At 42.2% G+C, this 19,508-nt stretch overlaps 1 protein-coding gene across 1 annotated transcript in view; it reads right to left on the minus strand.

Moving 5' to 3' along the window:
* The window catches only part of snx25 (sorting nexin 25), a 58,851-nt gene that overhangs the window by 11,421 nt on the left and 27,922 nt on the right, over positions 1 to 19,508 (minus strand). The window contains exons 8-16 of the mRNA XM_055888532.1: positions 14,753 to 14,884; positions 14,310 to 14,585; positions 13,255 to 13,419; positions 11,727 to 11,858; positions 2,565 to 2,705; positions 2,130 to 2,243; positions 1,156 to 1,317; positions 868 to 985; positions 449 to 515 (exon numbers count right to left, since the gene is read on the minus strand). Of these exons, the coding sequence (XP_055744507.1) occupies positions 449 to 515; positions 868 to 985; positions 1,156 to 1,317; positions 2,130 to 2,243; positions 2,565 to 2,705; positions 11,727 to 11,858; positions 13,255 to 13,419; positions 14,310 to 14,585; positions 14,753 to 14,884 (1,307 nt within the window). The remainder of the gene's footprint in view (positions 1 to 448; positions 516 to 867; positions 986 to 1,155; positions 1,318 to 2,129; positions 2,244 to 2,564; positions 2,706 to 11,726; positions 11,859 to 13,254; positions 13,420 to 14,309; positions 14,586 to 14,752; positions 14,885 to 19,508) is intronic.

The raw sequence follows: 19,508 nt of genomic DNA on the forward strand, positions 1-19,508 counted from the left end.
AGTAGACTGGACATACGGAACAGGGTGTCACTGTCTCCCATCACCCCTAGATGGGACCATCTTGTTGCTGGGAAACAAGCTCAGGGCTCCCACTGATTCAGCGACATGGTGAGTTGTGAGTTGCAATGGTGAGTTGCAATGTTTATATTATATGATTAGAGAAAAATATGCACTTTATGTTTTTATGTTTCTACTTAAACTAAAATGTTATGAAAAAGCGGCTATACTAAACTTCTAGGCCTAATTGATATTCCGACGGCCGGTCCGGGAAAATTGTGTCTATATATGAGACCGGTCCATGGTGCAAAAAAGGTTGGGGACAGCTGATATAGACCTTAACAAACCTAGCCTCTTCCCAGATCTGTGTGTGCTCTTTGCTTCACACACTGGCAGGAAATAAGAGCAGAAATCTGATAAAACATTTTCATAAAAAGAGAGTGATGCTTACTTGTTTATGGTCCTTCCAAACGTGACTTGAACTAGTGCAATTAGAGTTTTTCGTACCCATTTAAACACTGAGAATAAAGGAAGACAAACAATATCACCGAGTGCCAGGCTGATAGCAAGAGGTGACTGGATTAAATAACAGATTCATTAATCAATAACAACAAGGATATAATATATCCCTTTCAAAATTGCTTTGAGCAATTCATTTGATTTAAAGAACACCGACATAACTCCTCATAACATACACAAACCACACACTCAGTCTACTGAGGTGAAAATAACAGTGTAGTGTCCCCCAAATGGCACCCTATTCCTTTTATAGTGCACTGCTTTAGACCAGGGTCCTCTCAAAAATAGTGCACTATAAGAGGGAATAGGGTGTCATTTGGGATGCAGCCATAGCATAGAGGTTCCACTCACTTCCTCTGAGCTCAAAGATCTCTCCTATGAGCATGAAGCAGGGTTCAGCCAGAGCGTCTTTCTTCCCATCAGCCTCGTCTCCATAGTCAGATAGGTCACTGTCATCCTCCACCTCCTCCTGGTTGGGAAAAAGGAGTTAGTGTGTATGTGTCTCTCTTTGTGAGAGACTAAAAGGATATAGACATGTTTGTAGACCCCTATATATATATATATATATATATATATATATGTGTGTGTGTTAGTCCCACCACCCCAGCCAGGTCTCCTGATGTGATGGTGCTTACTAACCTCGGTGTGTGAGAAGAAGTCTCCAGACAGTCTCTCCAGGAAGGAGGCCAGGGAGAAGGAGGATTTCTTGTGGATGTCCATGACCTTCAGGTGCTCTGGGGAGGGGCTGAGGAAGGCATAGAGCGCCTCACTCTGACACATCCGCTCGTCTGTCAGCATTTTCTATACATGGTGGAGAAAACAGCTGCACATTAGACTAGCTGTGTCCCAAATGACAGCCTATCCCATAGGGCCCTGGCAGGACCAGAGTTGGAGTCTGGGCTACCTCCCAAAAGGCATAGTATTCCCAAAGGCTCTGGTCAAAAGTAGTGCACTATATTGGTCATAAAAAAGAAAGGAGAACCAAGGCACTCTTCATATAATGAATTAAAATGTTGATTTGTATGGCATGTTGAATCGAAACAACGCTTAAAAACTATATATTGGGAATAGGGTGCCATGAGACACAGTTGATGCTAATAACATTGGAACCTGAATAGTGCAAATCAATGAGGCAAACAAACAAAATCCTCATCATTCTCATAATAGTAAAGCATTTCCATCATCACAACTAACATTGTTGTAAAAGCTTCTAAGGAATGTGCTCAATTTAATCTCAAACTTTGAATCTCATCTCCAAACTGAGTACATTGTGGTTGTCTCATTTTTCTTTTTTTCCCCCTCCCGACATTGAAAGAGCCTAGCTTGAAATCCTGATGGCCAATCGACATGCTGTGAGAACAGCAGGAACGAGCAATTCCAATAATACATTTTCATTTCCTATCAGAGAGAACAATTTTGAAATGAGGAAACAAACTACCTGAGCTCCCAATGGTAGCTATGTGACATCAACTCAAATGACATCTCCTGTTCTGAAAAATGATGCCCTTAGGAGATCAATAATGAGAAATGCCTTCCACATAAACAAAACACTGATTTGAGTGACGTTTTCACTATGATGTGTGGTTGAACCGTGTTGGCAGAGAGTGACTTACTTGTAAAAAGCTGTTGAGCTGGTTTTTGGACTTTTCAAGGAATTTTTGGTCAATTGACTTGAATGGCAGTTTGCTGACAGAGGGAAGCTGGACTTTTTTCAAGGTAGGGAAACACTGCAAAAAGAATATAAAATCAAAGAGAGGAGAGAGCGAGAACAAGAGGGGTTATGTTTCAGTCCTCAAGTCTCGATGTTTGTAGCACCTCATGAAATGCAGTGGCATGGTGACTCACTCCATCTCCACGGCAACCGGCCAGGGGAAGCATTGTTATAGGGTGATTATCAGATGGCAGGCAGTGATATTTGAAACAAACGGCTGTGATGTAGCAGTGCAGGACTGTGGTAATTAAAAGGCTGTTGTTGGGGGGCAGACAGAGAGGGTGAGTCAGAGACGCTAGCTAGGCTGGCAGAAACATTAGCATGGAGGATCCTTTACCTCAGTCAGTTTTCGGTGCAGGGCCTGGAACTCTATGAGCTTCCTGGTGACGCTCCAGCGGCTGTTCTTAGAGTCGTCTCCCTCCAGCAGGCTCACTGAGACACAGTAGCAAGGCATTTGCTCTCCATTCTCCTCTACTGCCTGGTGGGGGATAGGGGGCACAGTGGGAATCATTTACCTTTATTTCACTGCAAAGAATGAGTTGTGGACACAGAGTTACAACATGGTCAGAGAGTATGGTCAATGGCTACAGTAAGGTGAGACCAAGTGGTCAGAGTGTATGGTCAATGGCTACAGTAGGGTGAGACCAAGTGGTCAGAGTGTATGGTCAATGGCTACAGTAGGGTGAGTCAAGTGGTCAGAGAGTATGGTCAATGGCTACAGTAAGGTGAGACCAAGTGGTCAGAGAGTATGGTCAATGGCTACAGTAGGGTGAGACCAAGTGGTCAGAGTGTATGGTCAATGGCTACAGTAGGGTGAGTCAAGTGGTCAGAGAGTATGGTATGGTAGAAAATTACAAGATTGTGTTTTAATACTGTTTATGCATCGAATAAGGTTTCTCAGTACTCTCCCATCTGTGTCTGTGGAGTTGGACCTCTGGGGCGTGGCGCTGGCAATTGATTTATGATGTCTTGGTGAAAACCTACAGCCTGCATTACAAAGAATTTGTTGGTGTTTGTGTACTATGAGGTACCAGGGAGGAGAGGTCTCCGGTATGGACAGCTGATAAGAAGCACCTTGTCTTTGGGGCCAAACCCAGGATCCTATACAATTAGAACAGTCTTCACAGCAAATGCAATCTGGCTGGGGGGGTTACTCCTTTCTGACATACAAAACTTCACCTCTAGAGCCAATCCACACATCTGTTGTTTGTCACGAAGACTCAGGAGGATGTAGTTTGCTATAAAAGGTTGTAACCCAACTCTGCTCGTTGGGCTCTTAATCACCATTGAGTGACCGTTAATGCTCCATTATTGCAATAAAGAAATCTAAAAGTCTATCTTTTGGTAAGAATAATTCCAAGACAATGGCCAATGGTTACAGTAGGATGAGAGCAAGGTGTACTGATGGGAGGAAAATGGGTCCTTGACCCTGGTGGTGACCAAGAACTCGATCAGTGGCGGATATAGATATAGGCGACATGGGCAGCCGCCCAAGGCGGCATCTTGCTGAGGGCGGCACGGGGCGCCCGCACAAAAAAAATAAAAATGGTGACATTTGCACGATCGGTTTTCTATGGCTCATTTGCATGTCACGTCAATGACATCATGTCACCGTGTGGGACTGTGGGTCAATTAACCTTGGAGTGGGCGCCCTGATTCTAGTTTGTGAGCTAGGCAGGCTACTGCCTGGGAAGGTCTCCCACTCAGACGTACAAGATGGGAGGGGGGTAGGTTGACCGCAGATCTCCCCAATGGAAGCCCGAGGTAATCAAATAGCGCACCTCTAACTTTGTACACTACTAATGCAGTACTAGTAAAAATCAGTCACTACGAAATTCTACCAAATAAACCACCCATTCATTCATAAACCTGAATATATATAGTTTCACAGACATATTGTTGCATTTTTTTCTGGTTTGTGCTAAATCGTTAAGAATAATATAAAACCTGTCTACACACCACCAAGCTGAATTGGTTTAGTCTTGACTGTTGGTTGACAGTGTTGGGGAATGGGTAATGTATTGATGTTCGAGTGCCAAATCAACACAAATTTGTTTCTATTTGTGTTTGTTACTTTTATTTGATATTTATGGGTCTTATTTTTTGGTGTGTATGTATGTATATATGTATATATACATATATATACACATATATACACACACACACACATATATATATATATATATATATACACACATATACACACACACACACACACACACACACATACATACATACATATATATATATATATATATATATATACATATACATATACATATACACCCCCAATAAAGGAGTGATTCTGCAGGTGGTGACCACAGACCACTTCTCAGTTCCTATGCTTCCTGGCTGATGTTTTGGTCACTTTTGAACGCTGGCGGTGCTTTCACTCTAGTGGTAGCATGAGACGGAGTCTACAACCCACACAAGTGGCTCAGGTAGTGCAGCTCATCCAGGATGGCACATCAATGCGAGCTGTAGCAAGAAGGTTTGCAGCGTAGTGTCCAGAGCATGGAGGCACTACCAGGAGACAGGCCAGTACATCAGGAGACGTGGAGGAGGCCGTAGGAGGGCAACAACCCAGCAGCAGGACCGCTACCTCCGCCTTTGTGCAAGGAGGAGCACAGCCAGAGCCCTGCAAAATGAACTCCAGCAGGCCACAAATGTGCATGTGTCTGCTCAAACGGTCAGAAACAGACTCCATGAGGGTGGTATGAGGGCCCGACATCCACAGGTGGGGGTTGTGCTTACAGCCCAACACCGTGCAGGACGTTTGGCATTTGCCAGAGAACACCAAGATTGGCAAATTCGCCACTGGCGCCCTGTGCTCTTCACAGATAAAAGCAGGTTCACACTGAGCACGTGACAGACGTGACAGGAGATGCAGTGGAGAACGTTCTGCTGCCTGCAACATCCTCCAGCATGACCGGTTTGGCGGTGGGTCAGTCATGGTGTGGGGTGGCATTTCTTTGGGGGGCCGCACAGCCCTCCATGGGCTCGCCAGAGGTAGCCTGACTGCCATTAGGTACCGAGATGAGATCCTCAGACCCCTTGTGAGACCATATGCTGGTGCGGTTGGCCCTGGGTTCCTCCTAATGCAAGACAATGCTAGACCTCATGTGGCTGGAGTGTGTCAGCAGTTCCTGCAAGAGGAAGGCATTGATGCTATGGACTGGCCCGCCCGTTCCCCAGACCTGAATCCAATTGAGCACATCTGGGACATCATGTCTCGCTCCATCCACCAACGCCACGTTGCACCACAGACTGTCCAGGAGTTGGCGGATGCTTTAGTCCAGGTCTGGGAGGAGATCCCTCAGGAGACCATCCGCCACCTCATCAGGAGCATGCCCAGGCGTTGTAGGGAGGTCATACAGGCACGTGGAGGCCACACACTACTGAGCCTAATTTGCTTGTTTTAAGGACATTACATCAAAGTTGGATCAGCCTGTAGTGTGGTTTTCCACTTTAATTTTGAGTGTGTCCTCCAAATCCAGACCTCCATGGGTTGATAAATTTGATTTCCATTGATAATTTTGTTGTCAGCGCATTCAACTATGTAAAGAAAAAAGTATTTAATAAGAATAGTTCATTCATTCAGATCTAGGATGTGTTATTTTAGTGTTCCCTTAATTTTTTTGAGCAGTGTATATTACACACACACACGAGTTTTAAATGTTATGATTATTTATTTGTGTTTTTCCAAATATCGGAATAAATATTACAGTTAGTGCAGAGCGGTGCTTTTTTAAAATTTTTGTTTGGGGGGGGGGGGCTCATGGCTTGATTTTTGCTCTGACGTGCACTCTTAACTGTGGGACTTCATACAGACAGGTGTGTGCCTTTCCAAATCATGTGCAATCCAATAGAATAGAATTTACCACAGGTGGACTCCAATCAAGTTGTAGAAACATCAAGGATGATCAATGGAAACAGGATGTACCGGCGTTCAATTCCGAGTCTCATAGTAAACAAACAGTCTGAATAGATGTTTTTTTATTTTTAATACATTTGAAAAAATTTATGAAAACATGTTTTCGCTTTGTCATTATTGGGGTATTTTATGTAGATTGAAGAGAAAAAAACATGTAATCCATTTTAGAAAAAGTCTAACCGAACAAAATGTGAAAAAAAATCAAGACTTTTTGGTAGGTAGCTTAAGTCGGCTGTTCCTGAGCCAAAACTCCGGTATTTTTCCATACTATAGCTTGTTCTCTAGGGCAGTGGTTTTTCAACCAGTGTGCTGGGTTGACTTAGAAACACCTGTGCAGAAAGAAAAGCAAATAATACATTGAATGGCACATGGTTACATCTGGACGGTTGCTTCAAGTCAGGTGCGTTTCAGCTGTTGTTACATGAGGGATGCGCATCACGAGTAAAGTCATTTGTATAATTTTACTTCACCATTAGCACAGGCAATTCGGATTAGTGTTAGCAGTACCCCAGCCTCTGCCATAGAAACAAACGGAGTGACTTCCACTCTGTGGTTCCACCTTTACAATGTAGAAAACCGCTTATTTCTAGACCTTTCCGTTCAAAGGTTAGACCTATTTTATGGTTTTCTTTCTATTGGATATTTGTGGGACGCTCTTAAGGATTAGCCCATTTTCGCCCAATTTTCACCTAAAATGACATACCCAAATCTAACTGCCTATAGCAAGGATATGCATATTCTTGGTACCATTTGAAAGGAAACACTTTGAAGTTTATGGAAATGTGAAAGGAATGTAGTAGAATATAACACAATATATCTGGTAAAAGATAATAAAAAAATACCGTTCTTTTGCATTTTTTTGTACCATTATCTTTGAAATGCAAGAGAAAGGCCGTAATGTATTATTCCAGCCCAGGTGCAATTTAGATTTTGGCCACTAGATGGCATCAGTGTATATGCAAAGTTAGACTGATTCAATGTACCATTGCATTTCTGTAAAACAAATTGTATCAAGACTGCCCAAATGTGCCTAATTTGTTTATTAATAACTTTTCATGTTCAAAATTGTGCACTCTCCTCAAACAATAGTATGGTATTCTTTCACTGGAATAGCTACTGTAAATTGGACAGCGCCGTTAGATTAACAAGAATTTAAGATTTCTGCCAATATCAGATATGTCTTTGTCCTGGGACATTTTCTTGTTACTTACAACCTCATGCTAATCGCATTAGCCTACGTTAGCTCAACCGTCCCGTGGAAGGGACACCGATCCCGAAGAAGTCTTGACTTGCCTAGTTAAATAAAGGTAAAAAAAATAAATGAGCACTAAATACATTTGTGCCACAGAATCTTTTATCACATCGAGGTGTGTCACGGTTCAACAAAGGTTGGGAACCAGTGTTCTAGGGATGTGCATCTTTCCCTTTCAAGACGATTCGATAAGTATCTAAAAACATGGGCTCCCATACAGGAACGATACGTTTTAGTTTGAAACGAGTCGGTGAGATGCGATTTGATTAGAGAACGAATCGATGTGATTCGGTTCGATGCACCAACATTTGTTGCATAAACAAATTAATTTTCCATTCTAAATTAAAATCTTCTGCTCATGGAACTCATGACCTGGGCCTCTGAGATGGATCTGTCTGAACCAAGTGCCAGGGTTCTGGTCTAGAAGCTCCTACAGTTGCGCTTCGGTACTGCAGTTTAACTGACACCCAGCCAAGAAACACCATTTCCATACACTGTCACAGATGTCAGATTTGAACATTCCCAATCAGACACTTTAGTCCTCACCTTTATGCACAAAACATCCATTGAGTTATTCAAATAATTGTAGCTGAGGCAGATTTTTCCCCCATCACTCACAGCCGAAGATATTACAATTTTATACTCATTTAATGTCTGTCATGTTTTTGGATGACGATCAAAACTTGTTTTTTATCATGGCTTTCGTCTCTCTGCAGACAACATATAGTGAGCAACATGTTTGGAACTAGAAATAGCAGTATCAAATCGCAATACATATTGAAATCATGACGGGAAAAGGGATAGCTAGTCAGTTGTCAACACAAATTGACTCGTGAAAGGGGATAGCTAGTCAGTTGTCAATACATATTGAAGGGAAAGGGAATAACTAGTCAGTTGTCAATACATATTGAATAGTGAAGGGAAAGGGAATAACTAGTCAGTTGTCAATACATATTGAATAGTGAAGGGAAAGGGGATAGCTAGTCAGTTGTCAATACATATTGAATAGTGAAGGGAAAGGGGATAGCTAGTCAGTTGTCAATACATATTGAATAGTGAAGGGAAAGGGGATAACTAGTCAGTTGTCAATACATATTGAATAGTGAAGGGAAAGGGGATAGCTAGTCAGTTGTCAATACATATTGAATAGTGAAGGGAAAGGGAATAACTAGTCAGTTGTCAATACATATTGAATAGTGAAGGGAAAGGGGATAGCTAGTCAGTTGTCAATACATATTGAATAGTGAAGGGAAAGGGGATAGCTAGTCAGTTGTCAATACATATTGAATAGTGAAGGGAAAGGGGATAACTAGTCAGTTGTCAATACATATTGAATAGTGAAGGGAAAGGGGATAACTAGTCAGTTGTCAATACATATTGAATAGTGAAGGGAAAGGGGATAGCTAGTCAGTTGTCAATACATATTGAATAGTGAAGGGAAAGGGAATAACTAGTCAGTTGTCAATACATATTGAATAGTGAAGGGAAAGGGGATAGCTAGTCAGTTGTCAATACATATTGAATAGTGAAGGGAAAGGGGATAGCTAGTCAGTTGTCAATACATATTGAATAGTGAAGGGAAAGGGGATAGCTAGTCAGTTGTCAATACATATTGAATAGTGAAGGGAAAGGGGATAGCTAGTCAGTTGTCAATACATATTGAATAGTGAAGGGAAAGGGGATAGCTAGTCAGTTGTCAATACATATTGAATAGTGAAGGGAAAGGGAATAACTAGTCAGTTGTCAATACATATTGAATAGTGAAGGGAAAGGGGATAGCTAGTCAGTTGTCAATACATATTGAATAGTGAAGGGAAAGGGGATAGCTAGTCAGTTGTCAATACATATTGAATAGTGAAGGGAAAGGGGATAACTAGTCAGTTGTCAATACATATTGAATAGTGAAGGGAAAGGGGATAACTAGTCAGTTGTCAATACATATTGAATAGTGAAGGGAAAGGGAATAACTAGTCAGTTGTCAATACATATTGAATAGTGAAGGGAAAGGGGATAGCTAGTCAGTTGTCAATACATATTGAATAGTGAAGGGAAAGGGAATAACTAGTCAGTTGTCAATACATATTGAATAGTGAAGGGAAAGGGGATAGCTAGTCAGTTGTCAATACATATTGAATAGTGAAGGGAAAGGGGATAACTAGTCAGTTGTCAATACATATTGAATAGTGAAGGGAAAGGGGATAGCTAGTCAGTTGTCAATACATATTGAATAGTGAAGGGAAAGGGGATAGCTAGTCAGTTGTCAATACATATTGAATAGTGAAGGGAAAGGGGATAGCTAGTCAGTTGTCAATACATATTGAATAGTGAAGGGAAAGGGGATAACTAGTCAGTTGTCAATACATATTGAATAGTGAAGGGAAAGGGAATAACTAGTCAGTTGTCAATACATATTGAATAGTGAAGGGAAAGGGGATAACTAGTCAGTTGTCAATACATATTGAATAGTGAAGGGAAAGGGGATAACTAGTCAGTTGTCAATACATATTGAATAGTGAAGGGAAAGGGAATAACTAGTCAGTTGCACAACAATGCATTCAACCCAAATGTATCTGGCATTTAACCCAACCCCTCTGAATCAGAGATGGGGAGGAGTTTTTAGGGACTAACTGCCTTTCTCAAGGGCAGAACAGCAGATTTTTCCACCTTGCCGGCTTGGTGATTCAAACGCTCTTAACTAGTTTACCTGCCGCCCCCACACCTTCGGGAGAATCGCAATACATATCGTATCGGCACCTAAGTATGGTGATAATGTTGTATCTTGAGGTCCCAGGCAATTCCCATCCCTAAAGAACAGTCACTGTATCAATTAGTATACTACTCAATTATTATCTATGCATAGTCACTTTAATAACTCTACCTACATGTACATATTTTCTCGAGTAACCAGTACCCTCTGTATATAGCCTCTCTATTGTTATTTTACTGCTGCTCTTTAATTATTTGTTACTTTTATTTCTTATTCTTAATTATTTTTGTAAACTGCATTGTTGGTTAAGGGCTTGTAAGTAAACATTTCACTGTAAGATCTACATCTGTTGTATTCGGCGCATGTGACAAATACAATTTAATTTGATATACTATATCAATGAGGGCATGCTAAGAAAACACTCCAATGATGAGAACAAATTAACTCTGACTAAAGGACATCTTTAAAAGGTTAGCTGATTAGCTCATTACCATAATGAGGAATTGGAGACAATACTACCATGATTAATTGAACATCACTACAAACACAAATTTGCTTTTGGCTGAGCAGAATCCGACATGGCTATTAGCTTAGCAGCATAGCATTAGGCCTTGGAGGGGATTGTGCAGAGTGAACTTTGGAGAGTGGTGTTCTTTCCGTCCTCCTGTGTTTAGACATTTCACAGCCAATTAACAGACAAAGCATTAAATCAAAGCGTGTCTCCCAGACTAAATGAAGCGTGAGGAGTAATATGCAAATGAGGCCCTCATCCTTCCACATTCCCAAACAGTTTAAACTGTATAAAGCCTCGTCATTGTTATTTTATTGTGTTGCCATTTTTCCTTTTAGCAAATGTTTCTCACTTCCTTAAAATTGCATTGTTGGTTAAGGATTTCACGGTAAGGTTGTTGTATACCTGTTGTATTCGGCGCATGTGAGAAATAAAATGTGATTTGAAGGAGATAAAAGGCGATCTCGTCTCATTCAATGTACAGATGTAGGATCATATATTTGAGCCAGTTTGCTACAGCGGGAAAATAATCCTGCAGCAATAGCTAATGTGAATAATAATATAATTCGTGGAGATTTTTGCAGGGGTTCATATATTTTTTTGTAAGGGAAAAAAATCAAGTCTCAAATGTCAGTGGAAATTAAAAACTTCAGAAGCCTTTTTAAACCTCAAATACACTAAACGTTTTACATTTCCAGTTCTTCTGCAACCGGATGATCAAATTAAGATCCTACATCTGTAGTCCAATCAATAACACCATACAAATGATGACTGGGACCATTTTATTCTTCCTTTCAGTTTTGTAATTTCTTCCTCAGTCTGAGCTCCTACCTCTCTCTCATCCATCTAGACTAGACAGAAGCTCTGTCATTAGCGCGGTGTGTAATAAAGGTTCCGGAAGGTGCAGATGCTATCGTTTCTCTCTGGCTCGTTGCTCTCAGATCAGGGTTTTATCTGTTTCGAGTTTGGCCAGAGGTACTGGAGCCCTGGACACAGGAGACCAGAGAGCTCACTGCTGCGCTGCGGTCATAACACTGGAACATAGTCAATGCATAAGAGTTGGGATGGTGCTGTGTGTGTGTTTGTCTCACTCACCTCTGCTGTTGTGATGAGGGCCCTCCAGGAGCCCAAGTTCTCACACCACCAGTCGGTGCGGGAGATGTGCAGCTGCAGGTCACTGTGCTCCTTCTCCATGGCCCCAATCTCCTCCTTCAGTTTACACACAATCTGAGAGAGGACAGCACACACACACACACATACACACACACACACACGTCAAAAGATGGCTCTAACCCAGACAGAGTACCAACTGTGTCTCATACACAGTACCAAGGAGCGGGAGATTAATCCGGACGCTTATAAGAAATCCCGCTATGCCCTCAGACGAACCATCAAACAAGCAAAGCGTCAATACAGGATTAAGATTGAATCCTACTACACCGGCTCTGACGCTCATCGGATGTGGCAGGGCTTGCAAACTATTATGGACTACAAAAGGGAAACCCAAACTCGAGTTGCCCAGTGACGCGAGCCTACCAGACGAGCTAAAAGCCTTTTATGCTCGTTTCGAGGCAAGCAACACTGAAGCATGCACAAAAGCACCAGCTGTTCTGGATGACTGTGTGAGAACGCTCTTGGTAGCCGTTGTGAACAAAACCTTTAAAAGAGGTCAACATTCAAATCCGCTGGGCCAGACGAATTACCAGGACGTGCACTCAAAGCATGCATGGACCAACTGTCAAGTGTCTTCACTGACATTTTCAACCTCAAGCGGTACCAGAGCGCCAAGTCTAGGACCAAAAGGCTCCTCAACAGCTTCTACATCCAAGTCATTAGACTGCTGAACAATTCATAAAAATCACCACCGGACAATTTAAATTGACACCCCCCCCTCTCTCATACACTGCTGCTACTCGCTGTTTGTTTGTTACCTATGCATAGTCACATCGCCCCCACCTACATGTACAGATTATCTCAACTAGCCTGTACACTGACTCGGTACCCCCTGTATATAGCCTCATTATTCTTATTGTGTTACTTTTTATTTTAGCCTACTTGGTTAATATGTTCTTCCTCTTGGTTAAGGGCTTGTAAGTAAGCATTTCACGGTAAAGTCAACGCTTGCCTGATTCAGGGCATGTGGCAAATACAGTTTGATTTGATACAAGATATATATTATTTCTCTTTCTTTTTTTTCTCTCTGCATTGTTGGGATTATTGGGACACGTAAGAAAGCGTTTCACTGTTAGTCCAAACCTGTTGTTAATGAAGCATGTGACAAATACATTTTGATTTAAAGGTGGCTGTTCAATCAATGTGAGTTCTCAAGGGCTGCTTGTATTACAGGTAGGGGCAGACATTCTTTCAGGGAAAAATGTATGGGTTCTTTATGAATGCCAACACACAGACAGACAGAGAGAGAGAGGTAGAAAAAGTGTGCTTGGCCTGCAGGTAAATGACAGCAGCACAGTCAATGATGGGCTTTTGTATTTGTCAAGTAACCATAAATAGAGAGGATGCAACCTTGAGGGTAAACTCAATATCAGAGTTGATAAAAACACACCTTCTAAAACACATTCACCATGCATTAAAATAATAGCAGCTGAATGGTGTAGTGGGATACCTTTTTGTCTGGCTTGGGGGCATTTTGGATGGAGCCCAGGGCCTGCCGTTTGTACTCCAGCTTGTCGTAGAGCTGGCGCAGCTTGTTGACAGCGTAGCTGGCCTGCTCATTGATGCCTTTAGTGCCCTCGTCCAGCGCCTCCTCCCCTCCCTCCAGAACCTGGAGCTGTGCAGAGGTGGAGGTTTAGATGATGGTGATAATAAATACGTGGATGAACTTGCCACAATGCTAATAGAACCCCACAGTGGAGGTGTCATAATACCCAGAAAACCTAGCAGTCAAACAGGGAAATGGTTCCAATTGTTTTTCCAGCACAAATTCTTCCCATATGGGATTTTACACTTAAAATAAGGGCTGTGTTTCGTGTAGGTTCACCCTGGCGTGACCTTTTGATAACCATGTAAATCTCTCTCAGACAAGGTGACTTATCAATATATTCACCTGTATTTACTCTCAGATTCGAAAAAGCTAATTAGCAAAGTAGACATCATGTAAGACTACACATCATCTCTAGCTGACACCTTTGCTAACAGGTATTGTGTCAATTTAAAACTTGCACAAGACAGTTCCCAGAATTGTCCATTTAAAAGAAATGTAGACAATTTATTCATTACTAAATTTAGCTAACATTAGATAGTTAATCCAGATATTTTTAACTTTGCCTCAATTCGGCAGTCTCGTCCAGATCATTATGGCATTTGTAGTTCTTTATGATAGCCACATTAGCTGATAATTAGCATTTCATTTTTGGGAGGTAAATACATGTGAATGTATTGATAAGTCACTTTGTCCTAGAGAGATTAACACGATTATCTAAACTTCGCGCCAGGGTAAGCCTACGTGAAACACAACCCTTATTTTAAGTGTTTCTAAAATTCCCTATAGGAAACATTCATGGTGCAAAAAATGATTAGAACCATTTCCCTGTTTGACCGCTAGGTTTTATGGTTATGACTCGTACTATGGTACTCTACAGACAACACTGTAGCACACAGGAGTATATGCTGGCTGGTATGTGTACATCTGCGCCAGTGTGTGTCCCCTTCCCAGCTTACCCCTTCATCCTTGTCCTCGCTGCTGGACTGGGAGCTGCACTGCTGCTCCTCTCTCCTGATGAGCCTCTCGTAGAGGTCAGAGACCAGGAAGGACGGGTAGTAGCGCTCTTTCATTGTCTCATACACATCACCCTGGATACGGTGGAACACGTCCGTGCCCTTGTTCCCCACCAGGGTCTGCTGGATCTCCTTGTACAGGGCTTTCTCCACCGGGATCTCCCTGCTCTCCACAAAGAAGTTCTGGTAGATCTCCCCCACCAGCTGGGGAACCTCATTCTGGGAAAAAACGAGTCAGGATGTGCAATGGGTTTTCAGCTTTAATAGACAGATTCAGTTTCCCCACAAGTCTCAGAGTAATGTTACCTGTCGGAGATATTTTACATGATGTCAGTAGTCACTAACACTGGCTTAACGTTTGATTTTGGAGGATGTGACAACTTTACCTTATTGGCAGTCTTGAGCATCTCCACTAGCTCCCAGAAGCTGATGAGAGCCCTCTTGTCCACTCGCTCCATGTAGACACGGAAGTGCTCCCGGAACCCTGGGTTAGACATGATCTCTTCAAATTGGAGGATCTACAGGGAACAGACAGAACACAGGGGGTTTACATAGAGGCTTTTGATCCAGCCCTGCTCAAACATTTTAGATAAAACCACACTAAATATAATCTTGTCACCAAATAATTGATTTAAACACACTATTTTGCAATGATGGTCTACAGTAGCTGCAACAGCACTCTGTAGGGTAGCACCATGGTGTAGCCAGAGAACAGCTAGCTTTCGTCCTCCTCTGGGTATATTGACTTCAATAAAAAAAAAACTAGGAGGCTCATGGTTCTCACCCACTTCCATAAACTTAGTCATTATGACAACTTCCGGAGTACGTCCTCCAACCTATCAGAGCTCTGGCAGCATGAACTGACATGTTGTCCAGCCAATAAAAGGATCAGAGAATGGATCTAGTACTGAAAAGCATAAGCTACAGCTAGCTAGCACTGTAGCGCATAAAATGTGGTGAGTTGTTGTCTCAGAGAAAGACAACAGTTTTGAACAAATTCATTTAGTCTCAAAATGAAGGAAAAGCAAGAGACATATTCATTATTTGAAGTCCACAAACAAAGGGACAAAGTGAGGAGAGTGTGTATAGATGGAAAAAGGAATCCAACATGGCTGCTACAAAAGTGAACTGTGTTTACGTGTGATCAGGGGTGTATTCATTCCACCGATTCTGTTGAAAAAGTTTCTTAAACGGAAGCAAACGGAGCGAAACGGGGATAAACATACCTGAAGTTGTCCAAAAGAAACTGATTACACCCTATATCAGCTAAATGCAGGTAAGAATGTGTCACTGTCTGACCATTTATTAACTTGGCCAAAGCTTTTGATTCGGTAGACCATTCCATTCTTGTCGGCTGGCTAAGGAGTATTGGTGTCTCCGAGGGGTCTTTGGCCTGGTTTGCTAACTACCGCTCTCAAAGATTGTAGTGTATAAAGTCAGAAAATCTGCTGTCTCAGCCACTGCCTGTCACCAAGGGAGTACCCCAAGGCTCAATCCTAGGCCCCATGCTCTTCTCAATTCACATCAACAACATAGCTCAGGCAGTAGCTCTCTCATCCATGTAAGAAGCTCTCTCATCCATGTATATGCAGATGATACAGTCTTATACTCAGCTGGCATCTACCTGAATTTTGTGTTAAATGCTCTACAACAAAGCGTTCTTGGTTCTCTACCCTTAACAACCTTGATCTGAACACCTCCAAAACAGAAGGTCATGTGGTTTGGTAAGAAGAATGCCCCTCTTCCCACAGGTGTTATTACTACCTCTGAGAGTTTAGAGATTGAGGTAGTCACCTCATACAAGTACTTGGGAGTATGGCTAGACAGTGCACTGTCTTTCTCTCAGCACATATTAAAGCTGTAGGCTAAAGTTAAATCTAGACTTGGTTTCCTCTATCGTAATTGCTCCTCTTTCACCCCAGCTGCCAAACTAACCCTGATTCAGATGACCATCCTACCCATGCTAGGTTACGGAGACATCATTTATAAATCAGCAGGTAAGGGTGCTCTCGAGCAGCTAGATGTTCTTTACCATTTGGCCATCAGATTTGCCACCAATGCTCCTTATAGGACACATCAGTGCACTCTATACTCCTCTATAAACCCTTCGCAAGACCCACTGGTTGATGCTTATTTATAAAACGCTCTTAGGCCTCACTCCCCCCTATCTGGAGATATCTACTGCAGCCCTCATCCTCCACATACAACACCCGTTCTGCCAGTCACATTCTGTTAAAGGTCCCCAAAGCACACATATCCCTGGGTCGCTCCTCTTTTCAGTTCGCTGCAGCTAGAACGAGCTACAACAAACACTCAAAATGGACAATTTGATCTCAATCTCTTCATTCAAAGACTCAATCATGGACACTCTTACTGTCAGCTGTGACTGCTATGTGTGGTGTATTGTTGTCTCTACCTTCTTGACCTTTGTGCTGTTGTCTGTGCCCAATAATGTTTGTACCATGTTAAGTGCTGCTACCATGTTGTGTTGCTACCATGTTGTTGTTATGTTGTGTTGCTGCCATGCTATGTTGTTGTCTTAGGTCTCTATGTAGTGTTGTCTCTTGTTGTGATGTGCGTTTTGTCCTATATTTATATTGTATTAAAACGTTTTATATATATATATATATATATATATATATATATATATATATATATATATATATATATATATATATATATATATATATATATATATATATATATATATATATATATATATATATATATATATATATATATATAACAGTGGCCCCATCCCCGCATGAGGCCTTTTGGTAGGCTGTCATTGTAAATAAGAATTTGTTCTTAACCGACTTGCCTAGTTAAATATAGGTTAAATAAGTCCTTAACCGACCTTAGTCCTTAGATGCGTTTACTTGCAGGCTGACTAGCAATGTATTGTGTTGCAATGTCCCTTACATTGGATGCCTAAATTGACTACAAAACAAGTTGAAGTGACATAATTCAAAATGATATATTTAAAAAACTCCCCTGAAGTTCGCGATTCACAAATTAATATTAATATTTTTTGTCGCATGATTCGATTGAACCGAATCCCATCTAATACAACGGCGAAGTGAATCCTTTGTTTCGTCAAAAAGAACCATTGAAAAGAATCATATGAATCATTCAAAAATGTTAATCAACTTTGTTTGGCCTTAGTCGCGAGTGTCTGTGGAAGGTTTTGGGGGATATGACGAAAATATTCAAACATGATAACACTAGCTAAACAGTTAACTACAGGGTACAATATGTTTTGAATTGGCTACCTAATTAGTTATTAATTTGTTCTCTATCATATTTTACAGACTAGGCCTACCTGCTGCTGTCTCTGTCCTTGACAAACGTCCCACTCTTTGCGCACACATGCAAGTGATGCGCTTAAACACACATGCGCTAAAGCGTCATTCCGATCCTGGCTGATATGTAGATTATTTGATTGTTAAAATATATTTTTAAACTGTGCCTAAATATATTACACTAACAAATTCTTAAAATAAAATTCCAAAACTGAGGGCTGGAAAACACAATTGTAAAATGTCATGACTTTTCCAGGATTTTCATGACTACAGGAACCCTGTATACTGGCCCCAGAGAACAGCAGACTCTGCATCCCAAATGGCACCCAATTGCCTATATAGGTCACTACCTTTAAACACAGGGCTATGGTCAAAAGTATTCCACTATGTAGGGAACAGGGAAAGGGGGGGGGGGGGGGGGGGGGTTCCTAGTCAGTTGTACCACAATGCATTCAACTGAAATGTGTCTTCCGCATTTAACTCAACCCCTCTGAATCAGAATAGGGTGGCAGCCAGTCAATAAATGCCATTGATTTGAAGGTTAGCCAGCCAATTTAAAGGTGACAACAAAAATGTACAGAATGGAGCACCACTCAGTGTGGTGAAGAGACCTGGGGTTATTCATCACTGCCAGATACAGACACTGTGCTCGTCAAAAACATTGAGAGCTCAGCCATCATGTCGTTACGGGACTAATGGCCCAATGTTCCAACAGGGTGTTCAGGGTGGGCTGACACAAACTGCATCCCAAACAGCACCCCATTTTCTACAAAGTGCACTACTTTGACCAGAGCCCCATCCGATCAGTTACTGAACTCCAGGTAAGGGAATGCCAGGCCCACATTCATTAAAGCTCAGTCATCTGGGACTGCAGAGGAGTCAAAGTAATGTTTAATGACACTCAAATACAGTTACAATTTGAACTAATGTAATGAACTGGGAGGCAATAAGGTCTTCCTCTCCCTGCTGTAATTATCCTCTATAGGGAACCTCTGGGCATGTCAACACAGTCCTCACTGTGAAATGCCAAAGGGCTCAGTGTATGTGTGTGCTGTAGATATTTCACTGTCAAACAAACACATGGCTGTTCTGCCGTCTTGGCTGTTCTGCCGTCTTGGCTGTTCTGCCGTCTTGGCTGTTCTGCCGTCTTGGCTGTTCTGCCGTCTTGGCTGTTCTGCCGTCTTGGCTGTTCTGCCGTCTTGGCTGTTCTGCCGTGTGATAAAACAGGATTTCATCTGCTACAGGCACTTTGTCAGAGTTTAGAGGGTTTAGAGCATGTGTCAAACTCATTCCTCGGAGGGCCGATCGTCTGCAGGTTTTTGCTCCTCCCTTGTACTTGATTGATGAAGTAAGCTCAAATTAGTAAGGAACTCCCCTCACCTGGTTGTCGAGTTCTTAATTGAAAGTAAAAAAATCAAAGACCAGCCGACACTACATGGAATGAGATTGACCCCTGGTTTAGAGGGATTAGCAGGACGTGTACTCCGAGCATGCGCTGACCAACTGGCAAGTGCTTCACTGACATTTTATAATGGTCTCTGACTGAGTCTGTAATACCAACATGTTTCAAGCAGACCACCATAGTCCCTGTGCCCAAGAACACCAAGGTAACCTGCTTAAAATGACTACTGCCTCCCGGGTGGGGCAGTGGTCTAGGGCACTGCATCGCAGTGCTAACTGCGCCACCAGAGTCTCTGGGTTCGCCCCCAGGCTCTGTCGCAGCCGGCCGCGACCGGGAGGTCCGTGGGGCGACGCACAATTGGGCCAGCGTCGTCCGGGTTAGGGAGGGTTTGGCCGGTAGGGACTTCCTTGTCTCATCGCGCTCCAGCGACTCCTGTGG

Source organism: Salvelinus fontinalis, chromosome 29 (assembly GCF_029448725.1).
Source record: "Salvelinus fontinalis isolate EN_2023a chromosome 29, ASM2944872v1, whole genome shotgun sequence".
Lineage (NCBI taxonomy): Eukaryota > Metazoa > Chordata > Actinopteri > Salmoniformes > Salmonidae > Salvelinus > Salvelinus fontinalis.